At 45.1% G+C, this 23804-nt stretch overlaps 1 protein-coding gene across 4 annotated transcripts in view; it reads right to left on the reverse strand.

Annotated features, from left to right (window-relative positions):
- zfpm1 (zinc finger protein, FOG family member 1) overlaps positions 1 to 23804 on the reverse strand; it is a 260492-nt gene that overhangs the window by 17128 nt on the left and 219560 nt on the right. For all 4 annotated transcript variants that reach the window (XM_055649048.1, XM_055649046.1, XM_055649047.1 and 1 more), the window contains exons 6-7: positions 6450 to 6695; positions 1992 to 2216 (exon numbers count right to left, since the gene is read on the reverse strand). In XM_055649048.1, coding sequence (XP_055505023.1) covers positions 1992 to 2216; positions 6450 to 6695 — 471 coding nt within the window. The remainder of the gene's footprint in view (positions 1 to 1991; positions 2217 to 6449; positions 6696 to 23804) is intronic.

Here is a 23804-nt window from a genome sequence, read left to right on the forward strand (position 1 = left end):
TCGGTCTGGAACTGGGCCTGGAATCCAGGTGAGTTGACGGCCCTGGACTGCTGGCATCCTGGGGGAGAAGCGAGGATCAGCTGAGTCATTGGTCACGGCCCTCAGGTGGCTGGAGTGCAGGTAAGGTCGGCACTGGAGCAAGCAGGTTTGGCCGGGCATGTGTGGGGCCGGTGTTGGTGGCAGTAGATCCTGCCTGGAAGGTCAGCAGCAGGCCCAGCATGGACGTGGCCAGGGTAGGCAGTGCAGTGCAACCTGGCCTTCTGGAGATGTGATCACCATTGTCCACATTTAGTCCACAGGATTGCATCCCTTTGTCCACCTATCTCACTGGTACAACAGACTCTGGCTGCTCACCTTCCCCCTTGAGAATGTTCTACAACCACTTGGACATGTCCCTGGACCCTGGCACCAGCAAGGCAATCTATCATCCGGGGCACTTGATCAGAACCATAGAATATTCTGCCCGTCAACCTATCTATTGATCCCCTCTCTCTCCGTCCCTCCCCCACCCAAATCGTTGTACCAGGTTTAAATTCGTCTTGTTGAGTTTCATGGTCTGTAACTCGTTTTCACCTAGCCACAACTATTAATGGCCTGTTTCCTTTATCATCGTGATTCTTTTGCATACCTTTTATTCATTTGTTCTATATCTCTCTACATCAATGTCTATATCATTCATTTCCCTTTCCCCTGACTCTCACTCTGAAGAAGGGTCTCGACCCGAAACGTCACCTATTCCTTTCCTCCAGAGATGCTGCCGGTCCCGCCAATTTACGCCAGCTTTTTGTGGCAAAACAAACAGCTCCGCAAAAAATAAAATTAAAAAAATTGACAATTTTGATGAAGGAAATTATGTAGTTTGCTATCTGTAGGCAGGAACTGCAGAAGCTGGTTTACATTGAAGATTGACACAAAATGCTGCAGTAACTCGGTGGGAAATAGGCAGCATTTCTGGAGAGAAGGAATGGGTGACGTTTTGGGTCGGGACCCTTCTTCGAGGTTTTGGCTTCTTCTCTCTACTGGTGGGACTTGCTCTGCCAGTCCCTGGCGAAGTCATTACATTACACCCGCTGATAATGAGCTGAATTCCTCTCACAAAATTGCCATGGAATACACAAATAGATGACAGAAAAAGGAAACAAAACACAGGTGAGTGGTAGCAGTGGTGGTTCCACGTTGAGACAATGCCACAATGGGCATACATTTTATTGCAAAATAGGTACATCAGGATTAATTGTCATTTTAAATGTTGAATGCATGGATGCAAATTGCTTTTTTGATTGGATCATAGTCACACAGCACAGAACAGGCCCTTCGGCCCAACTCATCCATTACAACCAAGATGTTGCCTCTGAGCTTTTCCCATTCATCCCTTGCCTTGCCCATATCCCTCCAAACCTTCTCTATCCATGTACCTACGCAAATATTTTTTAATGTTATCCAGAACAGTATTGCCATTTTACTGATCTTCATGGTGGGTATGTATATTCATTGTTCTCTGCACAGTTTGTTTTCAGTGACCATTAGTCACCAAACTCTATTCCTCTTATTTCAATGTTCTGGTACACAAGTAGATGTACCATTTATCTATTTAATATCCTGTGGTCAAATGTACTAGTAAACCTGGAATTTGGAATTCTGAATGTGTGTTGGCCATTTCTAGACTGGTGTAAGGCTAGCTGCATAAACATTTTACACTGTGCACCGAAGATGCAGCTCACAGAGTTTGTTACCTGGAGCAAACTAACTGTGGCGTGATCACAATGTACCACCTGACATTAAACTTGGCATCATTTGGAAATTCCCAAGGTGCAAAAGGGCACAGCAATTTCATACTATAAGTATGAGACAAAAGCACAGATGTGCCCATATTAACTCAGTGATCAGGTTAGGTCTGCAACCTGGCTGCTAGCCAGCTCTATTTCTAAGTCTGTTTTAAAGTGAAACCTAGTGAATTAAAAGGATTTATTCCGTGATGCAATTCTACATACCACTGTGACTGCGTGCATGAATCTCCAGTGAGCTGGCACTGGGACAGGTTTTGTTGCATTGTGGAAAGGGACAGATGCGCTCGTGGGCTGCAGGCTCCTTGGGTTTCTCCTCCTTGGGTGCGGCGGTAGATTTTTGTCGGCTGGCGCAGTAATACATCAGGTGAGCTTGTAGGTTTCTTTCACTCCGATACCAAATCCCACAAGATTTGCAGGGGAAGATGTCCTCTGGAACAATCACATTTAGAATAAATATTCTTGTAGCAAGAAAACTACAAATTCAATAGGTAACTACGTTTCGTTTTGTTTAGAGATACCGCGCGGAAACGGGAACTTTGGCCCACCAAGTCCGCACTGACCAGCGATCCCCGCACGTTAACACTATCCTACACTAGGGACAATTTTTACATTTATTTTACACCCAGCCAATTAACCTACAAACTTGTACGTCTTTGGAGTGTAGGAGGAAACCGAAGTACTCGGAGAAAACCTACGCAGGTCACGGGGAGAACGTACAAACTCCATACAGGCAGCACCCGTAGCCAGGATCGAACCCGGGCCTCTGCCGCTGTGAGGCAGCAACTCTACCACTGCGTCACCCATTTGTTTCTGATTATTTATTGGAGGGCTTATTTGTTCATCCCAAGGCTCTCCTGTACAATAAAGGTATTCCATTCAATTCAATTCTCTGGACCCTGAGACAGGATGTATAAAAACAGCCTGCTCCAAGACATCAATTAATAATATGGTGTGCTCTTATCAGAGGTTGTGGGAAAAATTCTACAGCTACATCACAAATATCTTACAGATCCGACTAAATGAGGTAGCACTGAGTATACATATATGACCAGGCTATTAAAGAAATTGGGGGTGAGGGGTCGCTCCCTCCAACAAGCAATCAAATCATTAGCAAATTCTGCAGAAAAAAGCAGCAATTGGATTTGGATCAAAAGGAGAGACAACAATTGGGCTGCAAGATGAAGACAGGGGGGTATGGAATTGAGGGGGATGCAACTGGGACACCAGGTATCACCGTCGAGCCCTCTGGAGATGTTGCAGGCTTATCAAAGAAATGTCAAAGAAGGAGGGTGCCCACCTGATGACCTCGATCACGTACCTGCCCTACCTTTCACCACTCCAATCCCACTGCAAATAGCAAGAGTGCCGACTTATTACAGTGATTGAAACATCAAGTCCTATTAGCTCTACTCGACTGTCAGAATGTTATAGTTGAGGTAGTCGTGGCAGCAGTGGAGAGGGTAGTCATCAACAGAAACCAATCCCTCTCCAGTGAACACTCTCGATTATCCCTAGACAAAATTAATATTTCTCTCTGATGCAGCACATGGGAAGTTTTGTCTACATAGTCCATGGACAGAGCAGAATCACCGAGTATTTAATCTATGCTGATATCGGTGGTACTTTAAAATGTAATACTTTGAAGAAATGTTGTGAAGATTAGAGGCAGGCCAGGGTATCAGAAAAAAACTTTACAAATGAAAAAAGTATGGGGAGAAAACGTGAGGAAAACGATTGTGAAAGTAAGCTAGCAAGAAATACAAAAACAGTGGGAACTTATACCAATATGTTAAAAGAAAGTAAATAGCTGAGGTTCCTTAGAGTGATAAGATTGGGGATTAATAATTTGGTTAATTAGGACGAGGGAGAGATTTTCAAATGTTTTAGTTTAGTTTATAGTTTAGAGATACAGCGCGGAAACAGACCCTTCGGCCCACCGAGTCCGCACCGACCAGCGATCCCCGCACACTAACACTACCCTTCACACACTAGGGATAATGTTACACTTATACCAAGCCAATTAACCTACACACCTATACGTCTTTTGAGTGTGGGAGGAAACCAAAGATCTCAGAAAACCCACGCAGGTCACGGGGAGAACGCTTAAACTCCGTACAAACAACACCCACAGTCAGGATCGAACCCGGGTCTCTGGCGCTGTAAGGCAGCAACTCTACCGCTGCGCCACCGTGCCACCCATTTGATATATGAGAAGATTTTACATGTAAAATTGGTGGAAAAGGTAAGAACATGGCATTCGCGATAATATATTCTTTTTTTGACCGTGGATAAAGGATTTGCTAACTACAGAATCTGCAAAGCAATATAAATAGGTTAAAAAATAGGCATAAAGGGAAGATGGAGTATAATGTGGGGAAATGTAAGGCAATCCATATTGGTACAATAAACAGAGAATTAGAATATTGCTTAAATGGAGAGACATGGTAGATTGCAGCGGCAGGGAGTAATTGGGAGTCTTTATACCTGAAACAGAAAGTGAGCATGAAAGTTCAGCGAGTAATTAAGTACATGGAATGGTAGCCTTTACGGAGCGGGATTGCAGCACGAATGTAGTGAAATGCTATAATTGTCACGGGTGTTGGCGAGACCACACTGGGACAAGTTTGGTCTAATATCAGGAGCGGTAGAGTTTCATTGGACGCAGCTTCAAGTTTCTTTTGGTTGATTCTTGCTATTAAGGGATGTCTTTCTACCACTTTATTATGAAGACATGTTGGGGGGGGGGGGGGGGGGTTGGCCTTATGTACAGACTAGAACTCTGCAGAATAACACATGATCTTCGAATCTATTGATATTGTAGTAATAATCTGGTTGAGTAGTAAATGGTGGATCATAAGCAGTTAGGCTATGTGGTTCCTCAGATATCTTCCGTCTTTGAATAAGGTCAGCAGTAACCTGATCTTCGACAGAGGTCCTATTTCTTGTGTTATGGCATAAACATATTTAATAGAGGAAGATAATTAAAAAGTAAAATAATTGGATGGTTTATCATATTCAACATGTAAACCCAACAATGTTTTAATTTGTTTTGTAATTAGTCCTGCTGAAAATGTTATTCCATCTAAATCAATCAAATGACTATTTCAATATCAGTATATTCTTATACTATTGAATAATAAATTTAGACCCAATGTCATTTGTCAACAGTGAGCACACATGAAGATTAGTTTAAACTGTAGAAACAAAGAGCTACAGATGCCAGTTTGGAACAAGGACAGCAGTAACCCAGTGGGTCAGGCAGCATCTCTCTAGAATAAGGGCCCCCACCCAAAATGCCTCCTCTTCATGTTCTCCAGAGATGCTGCCTGGCCTACTGAGTTACACCACCACTTTTGTATCTTTTCCCCCAAGATTTGGAGCAGTACGGTGGTGTAGCAGTAGAGTTGCTGCCCTACAGCTCTAGAGTCTGATTGATCGAGGCAGTGCAGCGTTGGTTCACGAGATTGATCCCTGGGATGGCAGGACTGTCATGTGAGGAAACATTGAAATGACTAGGTTTGTATTCACTGGAGTTTAGAAGGGTGAGGGGAGATCTTATAGAAACGTATAAAATGATATAAGGACTGGATAAGCTAGATACAGAAAAAATGTTCCCAATGTTGGGCGAGTCCAGAACCAGGGGCCACAGTCTTGGAGTAAAGGGGAGGTCATTTTAGACTGAGGTGAGAAAAAACTTACACCCAGAGAGTTGTGAATTTATGGAATTCGCTGCCACGGAGGGCAGTGGAGGCCAAGTCACTGGATGGATTTAAGAGAGAGTTAGATAGAGCTCTAGGGGCTAGTGGAATCAAGGGATATGGGGAGAAGGCAGGCACGGGTTATTGATAGGGGACGATCAGCATGATCACAATGAATGGTAGTGCTGGCTCGAAGGGCCGAATGGCCTCCTCCTGCACCCATTTTCTATGTTTCTATGAGTCCCAGGTCCGATCCTGACCACGGATGCTGTCTGTACGGAGTTTGTACGTTCACCCCATGACCTGCGTGGGTTTTCTCCGAGATCTTTGGTTTCCTCCCACACTCCAAATATGTACAGGTTTGTAGGCTAATTGGCTTGGTATTATTTTTTTTATTGTCCTAGTGTGTGTAGGGTAGTTTTAATGTGTGGGGATCGCTGGTCGGTGCGGACTCGGTGGGCCGAAGGGTTTGTTTCCATGCTATTTCTAAGCTAAAATTTGTTTGTTTTGGCTAAGCTTTTTTTGTTTAGTTTAGAAGTACAGCACGGAAACAAGCCCTTTGGCCCACTGAGTCCACACTGACCAGCGATTCCTGCACATTAACACTATCCTACACACACACGGGACAATTATCACTTATACCAGCCAATTAATCTCCAAACTTGCACGTCTTTGGAGTGTGGGAGGGAACGGAAGATCTTGGAGAAAACCCACGCGGTCACGGTAAGAACGTACAAAATCCGTGCAGACAGCAACCGTAGTCGGGATCGAACCTGGGTCTCGGGCGCTGCAAGTGCTTTAAGGCAGCAACTCAATCACTGTGCCCCATGTTATTATTGTTATTGTTCATTAATTATACATTATCACATGAATAAATAAATAATGCATTATCGCTCAATAATAAAACATGTGCATGCCAATTGCAACAATCACACAGTATTCTTCCTATGTTACTGGAACTTACTATTGACAACTGCAGTGGCCAGTATTGCAGCCATTCCTGCCTGCTGAGGGAGTAGCTGGATGTCTGAGTGTAACGAGGCTGGGTACGTGGCTGCTGGCTCGGAGCACTCTGCTGCCTCCACACGCTCCACCTTAACACTCAGGTTCAACACGGGATACTGGCTGCTCTGCTCCATCGCACCAACAATTGCTGTCAAACATTCCCCTTCCATGATGGGCTTGGTGGTTTTACACCAGATCTGGTCATCTGCAGGAGAACACAACATGCTTTTATGAAATACATTCATCAACGCCTGTAACCATACAGATACCAAGACACTGCAATAATGCCAAAACGACTATATCAATCTGCAGCAAGTAGTTCCCAAGGAAGACACAAGGAGTCATGTTTTCAAGAATAAACTGATTGAAAAGATTATTTTCTTTAGATAAATAAACTGGTGGATTCCCTTTCCTGAGTTTCCATGTTTAGACTTAAGGGCCTGTCACACTTGGGCGTCATTTGCAGGTCATGCAGATGGCGCACGAAGATTTTATACATATCTCCTGGAGCGCCGGGCCCGACTGCCTACGTCACCACGCACCATGCACGTGTAATGCGCACCATGCGCGCATCAAGTGCGCGGCACTACGCGTGCGTCGTGACACGTAAATTATGACACGTAAATTACATATAAGTGGGACAGGCCCTTTATTTCACCTAAACTGAAGATCAGCCTTTTCTTCAGTGCTCTCCTCTTAAAACATTTTCATTTTTAGTTGAACATTTTTGCAACATGGCCAGGAGATTTTTCCACAACCCCGTTACCTTTTCATGCATAGGTTCTTCCTAATTTCACTCGGAAATTTTAAGATCATATTTAAGATTGTGTCTCCTCATTCAGAATATCTAACCGGGAGAAATAGGTTTTCCATATGGACCGACCAGCAATCGAGGATGGGCCATGTGGGAGCCGTATGATGCACCGCCGAAAACAACGGAGAACTTGGCGCGGGATACGTTAACTTTGTCGTCGCCCTTTATGTGGCAACTCTTTGCATACCTCGGGAATATCACTGTGACTTGTCACCTGTGCCAATAAAGTATCATTCATTCATATTTACCATAACAATCTACATATAATATATAATTACAGTAATGTACAAATTACTACAATTCTAAGACTTTGATTTTTGTGTTCTATGTACATGTAGTGGCAGATTTTTATATCGTTCAAGAGATTACTCCCTCTAGCCACTAAATGAACTGCATGGTTAAGGGGAATGCCTTTGTACGCATGCAAGCTCTCCGTCGGGGACCTTCAGAGCTTCTTCACAGATAAATCCTCAAAACACAGTCTCTTGATTAATAATTTCTTTATTGCTGATTAACAATAATTACTTGCAAACTTCTTCCGCTGACACTATAAAAACTCCACCATCGCATACATGCAAACTTCGCATGGTCAAAGGGTGAACTTCCGATGCTCGTACACTATACTGAAAACTTCATTCGCGCAACTAGCTCCAGCATCGCAAAAAACGTTAGAAAATCCCACCCACAATATAACAGGCAGTCTAAAATTTAAAGACACATGCCATAGTTAATGACACACAAAACAAGCCAAATGGCCACTACAGTACATGCGTAAATCTTGTTGTTGTGTCACAATTTAGAATTGGTCCATAAATACCAAGGCATGGGTCGCTGGGTGGGCACTGCCCATCACCTCCCTATCCTGGGTCAGTTTATCTCTGTCATCTGCATCTGTGCAATGAAATGTGAATGTCAGAAATTAGTTGGAGACTAATCTCTGACATTCTCATCCACTGTAATCAACACCAGGCCCACAATACCAAGTGTGTAGGATGGAACTGGTTTACACCAAAGATAGACACAAAAAGTCGTAGAGCCTCAGCGGGTCGGGCAGCATCTCTGGAGAAAAGGAACAGGTGATGTTTTGGGTTGAGACCCTTCTTCTGTCAGTTCACGTCGACCAGCGATCCCCACACATTAACACTAATAGTAAGATTAAACGAGAACTTACCAGTTTGAAGTTTGATTTGTATTTTATGAGGAGTTACGATGAGGGATTACGTGAAGACCCCATCCAGCACGCATGTGCGACATACTTCAAAGCAGCGGTGTGGAATCACAGAAAACAACACAGTAATTGAAATAAACATAGTAAAGTTAAGGAGAATTAAGTTACCAGTTGATCTCTACAATTGAGGGTGGGAGCGGAGGGCACGTAATCCCTCATCGTAACTCCTCATAGAATACAGATCAAACTTCAAACTGGTAAGTTCTCGTTTAATCTTACTATTTTACTTCAGAGTCACGTGAGTGACTACGTGAAGATTTTAAAGCTCTGTGATTTCAAACCGTGTAACAGTTCATACTTCACTCGCTGCCGAAGTCATCTAAGGGAGGAAGTATGTTATCGTAATCAACCATGAATCTGTTTATAAAACAATAATGGTATTTATTTTGAAAACAATAACAAAGTAAAATAATGCTCCCCCGGGCTTAAATTATATGTTTGCAGAGTCCAAAATTTTTTCTGCAAATAAAACAGGTTCTGCTAACGGCTTGTCGTAGAATGTTTGGAAGGTTTTCTCCCTGGACCACCCTGCTGTTGCCAAGAGTGGCACGTCCATTATTTTAGCTGCCGATGTGGATGCTGCCCTGGTGGAGTGAGATGTGTAAATGTCAGTATCCACTCCAGCAGCTCCCAGTACCTGTTTGAGCCACCTAGAGATGGTTTGGCTCGACACCCGACCATGTGTTTTTTTGTGGCTGACCCATAGAACTTTCTCTCTCCCGGGAATCTTTAGTTGTGTTGATGTATAACAGCAAATGAGTCATGACACATAAACGGGGGTCAGGTGGGTACGCCCGGAATTCCATAACAAGACCTGAAGTTCCTGGCCTGCTCTGTTTTACCAGCTCCTGAATGGTGAATGTTATTTGGTCTGGTGTTATGACCATGTTGGCCAGTCTGAGTAAGTGAAGGGACTGGACCCTTTGTGATGAGACTAACGCCATCAGCATGGCCGTTTTCAGGGTTAGCTGTTCCAGAGTGACCATCCCCTTAGGTATATCAGGACAACACTGACATTCCAGATCTTGGTATACCTGGGTCTTGGGGGGTTTGAATTGAAGATCCCTCTCATTAATTTGATCACCAGCGGATGGGACCCAATGGCCTGTTGTCCTGGTGCCTGCCTTAGGTAGGCTGCCAGTGCACTTCTAGCACAATTGATAGCGCTATAGCTCAGACCTTCATCATGGTGAAATGCTGGCCAGGAACTCTAGTGCATGCGTTATGGTGGTTGATGAGTAGGTTGTCCCTGTTCTCGAGCAGTATGTTTCCCATTTTCTTATGCTCGAGAGGTATTGTTTCTTGGTGGAGAGTCGGTGAGACGCAGTCATCGTGCCCATAGTCCTGTTTGACAGTCCCAGGTCCAGCAGTGGTCTTTCAGAATCTGCAACCCAGTAGGTTGATTCTGTCATGGCATGGATGACTTTCGCCTGACACAGGGTGAATCAGTAGATCTGGCCTACTGGGAATGGTCATTGGTGTTTCAATGACTCTGTCAAGGACCACAGGGAACCATGGCTGTGTAGGCCAGTCGGGTACTACCAAGATGCCTGAAGCAGAGTCCATCTGTATTTTGCGTAGTACCCGACTGATGAGGCAGAAAGGCATAGAAAAAATAGTTCCCCCAGTCCAGCGCGAATGCATCCATCGCCGCTGCCTCAGGGTCTGGTTCCCAAGCGACATACATTGGTACATGGTGATTCAGTTGTGATGCAAAGAGATCGATATCTGGTGTGTCATATTGCTTTGTGATTTCAGCAAATACTTTGGGATTTAACATCCATTCGGTGTTATCATTAAACTTGCGTGACCTGGTGTCTGCCACTGTACTTAGCTTACCTGGTAGGTAAGTTGCTGAGAGCCAAATATGTTTGTCGACACACCATTGCCAGATTGTGTTGACCAAATTGTCACATGATATCGATTTTATCCCGCCCATATGGTTAATACAGGCCACCACAGTGGTATTATCAATTTGTAAACAAACATGCAAAAGGTGCATATTTGTACAATATGCTATTAAACCATAGAACACACCCAACATTTCCAAATAGTTTATGCCCAGTGTCTGTAGTAGTGATGATTCTAGATTAGTCCATCTACCACCTGTGCTGGATATGGTATTAGTTGCTCCCCAGCCTTGAGCACTAGCATCTGTTTGTATAGTTAATGTTGGGTTATTGATGATGATAGGGCTGGAACTATGCCAAATGTTCTCTATCCACCATTGTAGCTCAGATATAGCTTCAATGGGCAATTTCATGGTTCGGTCAAAATGTCCTGCATGTCATTTTAATGCTTGCACCTTTGCTCTTTGTAAGTTTTGATAGTGCAAAGGTCCAAACTGGGTAGCTGGAAATGCTGCTACTACTTGATAAACAGTCTTGGGTCTGATGTTAGGCCATTAGGTAATGATTTGAACTGCCATAGTTGCCCCATGCAGGTAAATTTTAGGTATCTACGATGATCCTTGTGAATAGGTGCTGAATAGTAGGCATCTTTTAAATCGATGTTGCCATAAAGTATCCTTTGGAAATCATTTGTTTGGCAGTCACAAATGTTTCCATTTTAAAGTGTATATACTTAACAAAAGTATTCAATGTAGTTAAGTCAATGATGAAGCAACATCCACCATCTTTTTTGGTTTTGGTAAATATATATGAAACAAATTCTAAAGATTCATGTATCAGATTTCTCAATGATACCCTTTGTAAGTAACCTCACCAGTTCTGCTTGTCCCTCTAGTTTTTCTTTTAGTAAGAAGGTAAAACACCTTTGGCGTGCATGCTGAACCGGTGGCATGTTTTCTTGAATAAATTCAATTTTGTATCCTTGAATACTGTTAAGTGTGATAGTCCTCCATGCTTCCATGAACAGGTGTAGTCTCCCCCTAGTTAGCCCAATTCGCCCGCCTGTTATGTACTGGTAGGAACCGGACCCACCTACCTCCATTGTTATTGGTGGATTTATTTCTTCTGTTTCTGGTTCTGGTTCTTCGTTGGTTGGGGTGGTGCTGTGTGGGGGTGGCGCATTTTCCATGGGGTCCGCTCTGGGCCCTGGCCTAAAAAAGGCTTCCGGGGATGGTGTGCGGACCCCGAGCTTTCACCAGTCCCATGGAATTGACGTTGACTGGTGGATGCGATGGGGTACTGCCGCTTTAGTTGAGTGGTTCTGCTCGTTCTGGGTCCTGCCCTCATGGGGCCAAATGCTTTTGATTCCTCATCCAGGTTTTTGACTTGTTTGGGCAAGTCCTTGCCAAATAGCAGGATCTGCGGTTCTGAGGCCGGTGTTCTGCACAGTCCTGCGAATTTCACCAGTTGGATTGAGGGCAGGTCTTATTGCTTCCTTGCGGAGGTTATTAATCTCGTACTGTGTGTTACACAGTAGAGCCATGGTATCTTGCTGATTTGTAGTCATGTCTACCCCGTCCACGGAACAAGCATAGGAGGTGATAGCTGAAGTCAGGAGCTTCAGTATTCGCTGCAGTTTCAGTTCTTGGGTTCTTATGCCCTGTCCAATGTACCCCCAGATTTGGCTGTTGGCAGCAGGTACATTTAGTGAAATGCAGTTTTCTGGAGGCGTGTAGAGGTCCAACACCTCATTGACTACCTGTTCTTGCAGTGGTTTAAAGGACAGGTAGTCAATGCTGGCCGCCAGTTTTGGCTGTAACGGCCGCCCTGCTCGTGGTGTTGCCACGTAGCGGTTCACCATTCCCAGCAGCTCTTCCTGTTCCTGTACCCCATGCATACTCCCGATATCTTCGGCCAGTGACCCCTGTTCTGGACCAGCCCAGTCCTGGTCGCCAACGCTCCCCTCGGCTGAGGGAGATGCGATGGCCAGTGCGTGGTAGTGCACTGGGGCGGGAGTGCTTGTGCTCCCTTGGCGAGCTTGCCCCATCTCCCGGAGCAAGTCACGCTGGAGCATTTGCTCCATGAGCCTCTCCATTCGGCTCAAACGGCCACCTATACCGCTCTCGGGCAGTGAGTCTTCCGTACCGGACACGTCGGAGTATACCGGCCGGTCCGACTTCCTTTATGCCTTACCTCCAGCCCGCTGCTGATGTTCAGGCTGTGCTAGCGGCGCTGGGCTCGGCTCGGAATTGGTGTCGGTGACAATGGACCGCAGCATGTGCGATCCACCGTGCCGCCGGTCACCCCCCACTGATGGAATCTCCTGTTCCGTCGAAGTCGAACGGGGAACTACCTTTTTTCCTTGTCTTGCCTTGTTCATCCTGAGTGCACAAACCAGAACAAGGTATACGAAAAACACGACCTCAGAGTAAGTTACTTACCTGAAGGTCCCGTTTTTAAACTTCTAGCGGGAGCACCTGTACTCCTGTTCGTCATTGTTGCACAGCGTGAGACGCTATGTCGCGCATGCGTGCTGGACGGGGTCTTCACGTAGTCACTCACGTGACTCCGAAGTAAAATCTACACACACTAGGGACAATTATTCCAAGACAATTAACCTACAAACCTGTACTACTTTGGAGTGTGGGAGGAAGCCGACAATCCCGGAGAAAACCCACACAGGTCACAGGGAGAACGTACAAACTACATACAGACAGCACCCGTAGTCAGGATCGAACCTGGATCTCTGGTGCAGTAAGGCAGCAACTCTACCACTGCGCCACCTGGTGGTGGTGGTCAAAGGGCTATCACAGTGCTTCTGGAGGCAAGATTCCATTGATGCCTCATGGACCACTCTGCCTCACATGATGATTACTGGCATATGAATCAACTTGGCTGGGGCTCATGTTGTTGACCTCCACGTGGTGAGCCCCGTCAACTGACCTCAGTCAGGTGAACGAGAACAAACAGAGACAGCAGCAGAAATAACAACCAACAAACAACAACAGCTTGCAGCCCTAATGCAACGCCAGTCGTCGAACTGGCTCCTGGAGGGCGTTACGTAATTTCTGCTGCCTCAAACGCACGAAGAAGAAGAAGAATCAACTTGTCAGGGCCTGCATATCCTGCTCAGGTTACAGTGTCCAGTGGGTGGTGACTTGGGGCAGTGATGAGCAACACACAAAATAGCCTTAAGGACCTGTCCCACTTGGACGACCTAATCCACGAGTTTAGAAGACCCTAGAGGAGTTGAAAAAAATGTCTAGGTAGTGTTGACTCGCCGAAGTAAAAGACCTCCTACGACTATGTCTACGACCTCCCTCGACCTCAGTCTTCCACACCTAAGACCAACTACGACTAGCTACAAGTGGAAAATGATCACATGATAAAATGATGTAATGTTTGCATTTTTTAACTCAGTTGACCAATCTATAACCTCCTTTATATGGGGGTAACAAGGTTCCAAGGGTCAATAAGTGCACTCTCCAAAGAGGTCGTGAAGTAGGTGGACTGGGCCTTCCTAGCTTTATTAATTATTACTGGGCATCCACTATCCAAAAGATATTATTCTGGCTCCACCAACCAGATACAGATGGGTGTCTGCTTGAATCACAATCCTGTTACTCCTCGCCTCTCCCAGCTTTAGTATATTCCTCCCTGCCATTGAAACCCTCTAGATTTACATCCAACTCTGTCGTACTATCCACCATCAAAATTTTTAACCAATTTCGTTGCCAATATAAGCTTACATCAGCTTCAGTTCTGGGTCCCATTCATAGTAACCATTTATTCCCCCCCTCTACACTTGACTCAACATTTCGACAGTGGGGTTTGAATGGTCTTATGTGCATTAAGGATTTATACACTAACAACATATTTGATAGTTTTGACAACCTACACAAAAAAATGGCCTCCTACTTAATCATTTCTTTAAATATCTTCAGGTTTGCCACTTTGTCATGAAAACATTTCCTTCTTTTCTTGATCTCCCTCCTGTCACAGTGTTGGATAAACTCACTCTTACCTTTGCAAATAAAGGACTGATCTCTGCAGTATATTCTCAATTGATGTATTTGGGAGATCAAAACCTGAACAAAGTTAAAGCTAGGTGGGGGGATGACCTTGGTATGGATCTGTCTGAGGAATGCTGGACAGAAGCGCTGAAAAAAGTCCACTCCTCGTCATCATGTGCTAGATTGGGGCTCATACAATTTAAAGTTTTACACAGGGTTCATTTAAGCAAAGCCAGGCTTGCTGACATATATCCAGGGATGGACGCTGGCTGTGACAGGTGCTCGTTCTCTCCAGCCAATCTAGCTCATGCATTCTGGTCTTGCCCCAAACTTGGTAACTACTGGGCAGTGGTTTTTAAAACCATCAGTGAAGTCCTTGGGATGACAGTGAGACCTTGCCCGCTTGTAGCTGTATTTGGTGTAATAGATAAAACCTTGGGTTTAAATACAACCCAGTCTGATATCATTACATTTACATCACTTTTGGCCTGTAGGAGAATCTTGCTGGTCTGGAAATCTACCACTCCTCCATCTGCTGCTGCTTGGCTGGAAGACGTCATGTTTTTTTTAAGGCAGGAAAAGATTAAATTCACAGAGGGGGTCTGTGAAAAAGTTTTATTTGAAATGGGAACCCTTTTTTTTTATCATACTTTGAGGGTCTAAAGGAACTACCTATTGACTGAGGGCACTTGACAGTAAGTGGCGATCCGCCTTTATTCTGTTTTGTTACTTTATTATTGTTAAAAAGTGCATTTGATTTTGTGATATATTTGGATTGTGAAAAAATAAGCTGCCAAGCGGTGTTTAGGGAGGGTGGATTAGGGTTATTTTGTTTATATTATTATTATTATTATTATTTATAAAAAACAAAATGGAGGAAAATGTAATGCCATACGTCAGATGTACTGTGATTTTTTTTCTTTTTTTTTCCTTCCAATAAAAAACTATTAATAATTTGTTTGCATTTTTTTTTCTCGGGCCAGTTACCGACCTACGACTACCTACGACCATCTACGACCACCATCACGACCTACTACAACCTACCTACGACCTACCTACGAGTAAAAAGTATCCATTTTTTCCATGCCAACCTTTTTTTTACTCATGGACATTTTTTTATCAGGCTGGGAAAAATGCCGCGACCTACTTGAGGCCACGAGTACGCAGAGGCCACTCACGAGCATGAGGAAGAGTTACGAAGACCTCCTACGACCTCGTGGCGACCATGCTGCGAGTATGAGTCAAGTGCAAACTCCGCAGAGGTCGCCAATTAGGTCGTGAAAGCGGGACAGGAGCTTTAAAGGTGGTGCAGCTGAATAATTAGCTTTAATACTCGTCACACTAATCAGATGTGTATTCAAACACTCTTGATTTAATTACAAACTATAAATCTTGGAGCATTTTAAAGGGTAAAATTGAACTACGCTTGCTTTCAGCTTTCAAGACGCTGTCCTTTTACAAAAACCTGATCCATTCTTCAATGTGTGAATAGCCAGTTAGATTATCCTGATTTATTACCAGGAAATACAAGCAACAAAATACACAATAAACATAATTAATACACACAAAACAGTCGATTGAATTGCTGGCAGTGAATAATGCCCTCAATATTCGACAAACAAAATTTCAGAGTCTAGTTTATATTGAACTGAAAAGCATTTAAATACACAGACGATTAGTGTAAACGGGCAATTGAATTGCTGGCAATGAATGAGAAGCATTCGGTGGTAGTTAATTTTGGTAATCAGCTCAAGGAAACCTGTGAAAAAGATAGAGAACTACAGTTGAAGAAGAATAACTGCAGGAAGAAAACTATCAAGTGTTCAAATAAATTATTGGCAGAAAAGGAAGACATGCGAACAATGTTCAGGGTGAACTGATGTCAGCCACAATATCAGACAGCAAGGTGCAGAAACTATGCACGCTGGATGCTGGGTCAGGAGCAGAAATGTGGACTGTTGCCTTCAGAAGGAATAGGAGGGAATAGAGGCAAGAGTGAGAAGATCAGTTCAGTCAGTTTAGTTTATTGTCATGTGTATCGAGGTACAGTGAAAAGCTTTTGTTGCGTGCTAACCAGTCAGCGGAAAGATAAAGCATGATTGGAATCGAGCCATTTACAATGTATAGATACATGATAAGGGAATAACATTTAGTGCAGGGTAAAGCCAGGTTAGTCCGATCAAGGGTCACCAATGAGGTAGATAGTTCAGCACTGCTCTCTGGTTGTGGTAGGATGATTCAGTTGGCTGATAACAGCTGGGAAATAACTGTTCCTGAATCTGGAGGTGTGCGTTTTCACACTTCTATACCTTTTGCCCGATGGGAGAGGGGAGAAGAGGGAGTGGCCAGGGTGCGACTTGTCCTTGATTATGTTGCTGGCCTGGCTGAGGTAGCGTGAGGTATAAATGGAGTCAATGGAAGGGAAGAAACAGTAGAAGCAAGGAATGTGGGAAGGCAGAGGCCTGGTAAGGAGTAGATAAACGGCAGATTAAAGTGCCGCCTATGGCAACGGATTAACCAGGGAAGATGAAATGGCCTTTCAGGGTCGGAGAGGCAGCTTTTCTCCGGGCTGCAGCTTCGACCCGTCCTCGCGGCCTACCAGCGGGCCTGGAGCGGCGTTTCCTGTCGCAGACCGCCAGAACGTCGGCGGCACAGCGCTGGAGCGCTATCGTGGAGCGGGCGATGCTTTGCCTGGGTCGCCGCGCTGGAGCTCCGGTGAGCTGAACTTTACACCGGGAGCCTGGGATCTCGCGACGAGATCGCCAGTTGTGGAGCTCCATCCGGCGCGGCCTTGTCGGCTTCGGAAGCGGCGGCCTCCAGTACGGAGGCGGCCGTTCCAGGGTTCCCATGCCGCTGTGAGGACTCTCCCGACGCCGGAGCACCACCACCCGGCGAGAACGGCCAGGAACATCGGGCCTCCGTAGAGGCAACTGTGGAGGCCTCAATAGGCCCGACTGTGGGTGAACTGGGGTTGGGGGCTGGACTTTGTGCCTTCCCTCATGGTGGGAGCCATTGTGGGGGGATGTTCTTTGTGTTTAAGACTCTCATTGGTGTTATGTCTGTATTCTTTTGTGTACTGCAAAATGGCAAAAAGCATCTCACTTCATTACACCTTGAATCAGCAATATTGTGGACTTACTCAAATTCTACAACTGCAGTTGCAGTCAGATCACAACACACACAAATTGTTAATTATGGATACTTTCATGCTCACAATTCAAAATATTTTCTACAAATGTGAAACTCCAGCTCTGCATGAGGAATTCATTGTTTTGAAAAATGTATAATTACTGGAGATTTATACTAACAAACGAGGACCAAATGTTTACATATTTATGGGATCTGTGGCGGTGCTGAGGTTTTATAAAGGGGAGGGGAAATGCACGAGCGGCAGAACCTTTGTTTCAAAGTAGCATCCTGAGACAAATATTTGGGGATAAGTTGGTTTGGGATGGGGGTGGGGGTTGGGGTGTACACCTTCAAAGCAGCTAGAGGGACCCTGACACTGATTGACTTCGCAACAAGCGAAACAATTTGCTTCCCTGTTTAAATAAGAGATTAATGGGAGGAAACTAAATCTTTGGGTAGGTTATTTAGACAAAAAAAAAGTTTCACCCAGCCTGCAGGCCGAGAAGAACACGTGGCTTAAGGAGAAACATGAGGGGAAACAATGGCTGATTATCCCTGGACCTACCTAATGCTAGAGGTCCCAGCCAGCCACATTTATGTTTTCAGATATGGAGATCTGAACAAGCTAACACTTTGCAAACAAATGTCATTGATGAGGGGAAACAGATTCCAGATTGAGTGGGCTTCAGGCAGTATTCCCACAATGCTCTGACTGCCATGGCAAATACTACCATGGTTCCGGTGGGCAGCGCGACTCACGTCGCAGCGGCCTCTGCAGTCCGTTTGTCTTTTTGTTATTTTTTGTCCTGTTTTAATGTAGTTTTTATTTTTTTTTTTTTGGTTTTGTGTTGTGTGATGTGTGTGTGTGTGTGTGTGTGTGGTGTGTGTGGGGGTGTGGGGGTGGGTGGGGTGTGTGTGTGTGTGGTGTGTTGTGTGTTTTGTGTGTGTGTGTGTGTGTGTGTGTGTGTGTGTGTGTGTGTGTGTGTGTGTGTGTGTGTGTGTGTGTGTGTGTGTGTATGTGGCTGTGTTTGTGGGTGGGGGGAAACTTTTAAAATCTTTCCCCTGCACGGAGAACCCGACCTTTTCCCTGTCGGGTCTCCGTTGTCGTTGGGGCCGCACCGTGGAGCGGCCTCCAGCAGGAACGTCCTGGGGCTCCAGTCACGGAGCCTGCGGAGCTACTCGCCATCATGGAGCTGGCCGAGTCCGGAGCGGGTGGAGCTGTGGTGGCGCGCTGCTGTGACCCGACCCCCGGAGATTCAGAGGCTCCAACCGCAGGTCTGGCAGACAGTAATATCGGGAGCCCGCGGGTCCCTGGTGGGAGACCGCTTTTCGAGACTTCTGCAACGGCGACTTCACCCGCCCGAGTCGCGGGGTCGAGGAGTGCCTGGAGCGGGGCCTTCCACATCACCACCCGGCGCGGCTTCAACGGCTGCGGGACTTTGCTAGAACCCGCCGGGGGCTCCAACAACAAGACCCGGAGCGTGGCCTTGCATCGCCCGGCGTGGCTTTAATGGCCGCGGGACAATTGCCATCGCCCGCCGGGGGCTTTGACTCTGACATCGGGAGGGGAATGGGGAGTGCAGGGGAGAGATACGTTTTTTTGCCTTCCATCACAGCGAGGAGGAGATGCGCTGTGATGGATGTCTGTGTAAATTGTGTTGTGTCTTGGGTCTTTTTTTTTCATGTGTGTATGACTGCAGAAACAACATTTCATTTGAGCCTCTATGAGGTTCAAGGGACAAATAAATAGTATTGTGGATTGTGTGTATTGTGTAATTAAAGACATTAAAATGAAGTATAATAATCAAACCCCAGTGGAGGTACTATAACACCATTTAAGAGACATTTGGACATGTATAAGGATAGGAAAGGATTAGAGGAATATGGGCCAAACGCATGCTGGTGAGACTAGCGTAGATGTGGTGTTTTGGTCGGCATGGGCAAGTGGGCCAAATGGCCTGTTTCTGTGCTGTATGACTCTATGCTCACTTCTCCAGTATGGTCAGCATTGCCATTCATCAGTCAGGTAGGTCATTGTCAATAGTGGTTACTAGCTTTCCATAGTGATAAAAAATGAAGTCTATCAGGACCCCACTCCGTTCCACACCTCACTCCCATGCCACTGGGCTGAATGGCAAGTCCACTGTCACAGAGATCTGATGTATTGTCTTCTGACCTTCAAGATGTCTCACTCAGTTTGACTGGATATGCTCCGATGTTTGAGACTACATAAGGCATAGGCTTCTCCCTTCAGAATTGCTTGCTATCAGCTAGCCCGTTTCAACCCAAGGTCTTAGAGAGATCATATTCTAAAATTTCCACCACATAAATAAAATGCTTTCTTCTCTGGGAACCAATACTGTTTAGCAACAGCCATAAGAGCAACATAACTACAAAAGGGTTTTATTCTAATAGACATCCCACTACGACCACCAAACTTAGAGGTTGAACATTTTTGTTCTCTACAGGACTGAGCAGCAATCTTACTAAGCAATCACAAAGTTGATATGTATTTTGTTAATCAGTTTTGTAAATCAAAAAAAAGTCAGCCTTTGCAAAGCAGATAAATGAATTTAAACAAAATTTACAGTTAAGCATTAACATTGACTAATTTCTTTATTCACATAGGAGTAGAATCAGGCCATTCGGCCCATCGAGTCTACTCTGCCATTTAATCATGGCTGATCTCTGCCTCCTAATCCTATTTTCCTACCTTCTCCCCCACAACCCTCGACATCCATTCTAACCAGGAATTTGTCTACCTTCTTAAGGGATTGGACAGGCTAGATACAGGAAAATGTTGGGGATAAGGGGTCACAGTTTAAGGATAAAGGGGAAATCCTTTAGGACCGAGATGAGAAAAACATTTTTCACACAGAGAGTGGTGAATCTTTGGACACAGAAGGTAGTTGAGGCCAGTTCATTGGCTATATTTAAGTTAGATGTGGCCCTTGTGTCTAAAGGGATCAGGGGATATGGAGAGAAGGCAGGTACAGGATACTGAGTTGGATGATCAGCCATGATCATATTGAATGGCAGTGCAGGCTCGAAGGGCCGAATGGCCTACTCCTGCACCTATTTTCTATGTTTCTATCTCTGCCTTAAAAATATCCTCTGACTTGGCCTCCACAGAAATGTCTTAACTGCTGAAACTTATTTGCCGTCCATCCAATTTGATTTTTTCCAATTACACCCTTCCCATTTTTAAAGAGAAAATCTATTTTTAAAAACATAACTTTTTTTGGATTCAGCTTTTGATATTAGAAAAAAACGTGGATTATTAATGAAGATAGCTTCCAAACTGCTAAGGTCCATTGATTACATGCAGAGTAATTTTTTGGTCTATCAGATCGGGGACTGTGTCCACCACCAAATGTCTGCAATGTGTGCTGCAACCTTGAAAATAAACGCAACGCAGTACAGTTGTTCAAACTGACCTGCCGATTGATCACGGGTAATCTCGGTTTGTTGAACTTGCTTGGTTTCATTAATGAGTCAAGGAAGTCATTTCCCAGAGCTCACCTTCTGAAACATGGTCAAGGATAGTTTTGCCTCCCTGAAGAGGTCATTGATTCAACAATGGTACATGAGATTGCAGGAGTTGACATGCTGAAAGACAAACAGTAGGCCCTGGAAGCTACACTTTCATCAGTTGCGGATTTCCCCTACATAAACGCCCTCTCTCCACACAGATCTCATAATTTATGCAAGGAGATTACCAACTTCAGAAAAAGCAATGTCTGCCTCGCGAACAGTCTGTCTGCCCCTTCCTTCTTGTTGTTTTAATAGTATGTGTTAAATGTATGTTTGTAGTGTTCTTTTGCTTGTTTTATGTGGGGGGAAGGGGGGGCGGGGGGAGTTGGGGGAAACTTTTTCTAATCTCTTGCCTCGACGGAGATGCTATTTTTTTCCCTATCGTATCTCCGTCCGCACTGCGGCCTAACATCGAGGAGTTGCCGGCCTTTGCCGACTTTTGAGAGATCCACCGCGGTCGCCTACGTACTTATCATCGCGGAGCTCATGATCCCTTTGCCAGGGGTCGAACTCTGAGCGCCAACCGTGGGGGCCTGCGGACTTAACATTGTGGAGCTCACGGTCTCAGGTTAGAGGCCGACTTAGGGAACTCCAAGCCGCGGGAATTTCAACCGCCCCAACACGGGAGCTTCGACCACCCCGATGGATGGTTCGACTACCCCGGCGGATGCGGGAGAATAAAGAGGAAGAAGATGTGGACTTTTTTGCCATCCATCACAGTGAGGAATGTGGGAAATCCGCTGTGGCAGATGTTTATGTTAACTTTTATGTAGTTGCGTGTCTTGTTGCTTGTTTACTTCATATAGCTGTATGGTAATTCGCATATCACTGTACCTTAATTGTACACGTGACAATAAAAGACCTTTGAAACCCTTTGAAATGAAATGGTTATGAACCAACAAACTCACAGTAAGATTTAGAACTCAGAATACAAACCACAGCCCAATGTAAATTGCCAGTGTTTCAGGTTCAGGTCTGGCTCAATACTTTATCCAACCACCTTGACCTTGAAGAGGAAAGATGATTGGACTTTACTGCCTTCCATCACAGTGAGGAATGTGGGGAAACCACTGTGGTGGATGCATATGTTAACTTTTATGTAGTTGTGTTTTTTTTGTATGGCTGTATGGTAATTTGCATATCACTGTACCTTAATTGGTACACGTGACAATAAAAGACCTTTGAAACCTTTGACTCAGTGAAGTGGTGACTGTGCTGGATAGACTCTAAGGAATTTAGAGTTGCAGGGATAGACTCTTATCTCTTCTTAAACTTTCCTTCCTATTACTTCCCCTGGAGACTTCAGTAACCACTCCTGCACTCTCCTTCCCTTTAACTTCATCCACACATTTTCAATTCACTCCCCACCACTATTTAGTTTAAAGCCCTATCTACACCCCCTACTTATGCTCTATTCCAGGACCCTGGTCCCAGCAGGGTTCAGAACTGTCTCTTGAGCTTATCGGAACTGTTGCCTCCTTCCCCAATACTGATGCCAATGTCCCACAAAATCTGAAGGGGTCACACCAGTCTGAAGAAATGTCACCCGAAATGGCAGGAGCGTCTGGGAGTAATACGGAAGATGTGGGATCTTTTCATTCCAAAGAGGATGAAAGATTCCTTGGGGAGAATGAGGCGACCGTGGCTGACAAGGGAAGTCAAGGAGAGCACAAAACTAAAAGAGAATGCATATAACATTCAAAGATTAGCAAGAAGCTAGAGGATTGAGCAGCTTTTAATAGCCAACAGAAGGCAACTAAAAAGGCATTAAGGGGAGAAAGGATTAAATATGGTAAGCAGGCAATTAATATAACATTTGTTTAGTTTAGTTTAGAGATACAGCGCGGAAACAGGCCCTTCGGCCCACCGAGTACGTGGCGACCAGCCATCCCTGCACATTTGCACTATCCTACACACACTAGGGACAATTTGCATACACCAAGCCAATTAACCTACAAATACTTACGTCTTTGGAGTGCGGGAGGAAACTGACGGATCTCGGAGAAAACCCACGCGGTCACAGGGAGAATGTACAAACTCCGTACAGACAGCACCCATAGTCGGGATAGAACCCGGGTCTCTGGCGCTGTAAGCGCTGTAAGGCAAAAACTCTACTGCTGCACCTCCGTGGCCACTTGATGGGCCGAATGGCCTAATTCTGCTCCTATGACGTGAACTTATGAAGAACATTCTCAAGTGGGAGAGTGAGAAGCCAAAAGTCTTTGTGCACATCGGCATAAATAACAGAGGAATGAAAGGAACGAGGTATTGCGCAGTGAATATTGGGAGTTAGACAAAGGGTCAAAATGGAGAACCTCAAGGGTAGAAATCTCTGGATAGCTCCCGGTGCCACTTGCTAGTGAGGGTAGGAATAGGAAGATAGGATGAGTGCATGCTTGCCTGAGGTTCAAGGGGCAGGGATCCAGATATCTGGATCTTTGGGATCTCTTCCGGGGCAGAGGTGACCTGTGCAAGAGGGATGGGTAACACTGAAACTGGAGGGGATGCAATATCCCAGCAGGCATGTTAGCAAGTGTTACTCAGGAGTCCTAAAGCTAGATTGGCAGGGGGACGGGATCCAATGCAGTAGCGAGGAATTCATTGCCACAGAAAATTATGGAGGCCAAGTCAATGGATATTTCTAATGTAGAGATAGATAGATAGATTCTTGATTTGTACAGGTGTCAGGCGTTATGGGGAGAAGGCGGGACAATGGGGTTGAGAAGGAAAGTTTGATCATCCGTGA

The sequence above is a fragment of the Leucoraja erinacea genome, chromosome 17, assembly GCF_028641065.1.
Source record: "Leucoraja erinacea ecotype New England chromosome 17, Leri_hhj_1, whole genome shotgun sequence".
Lineage (NCBI taxonomy): Eukaryota > Metazoa > Chordata > Chondrichthyes > Rajiformes > Rajidae > Leucoraja > Leucoraja erinaceus.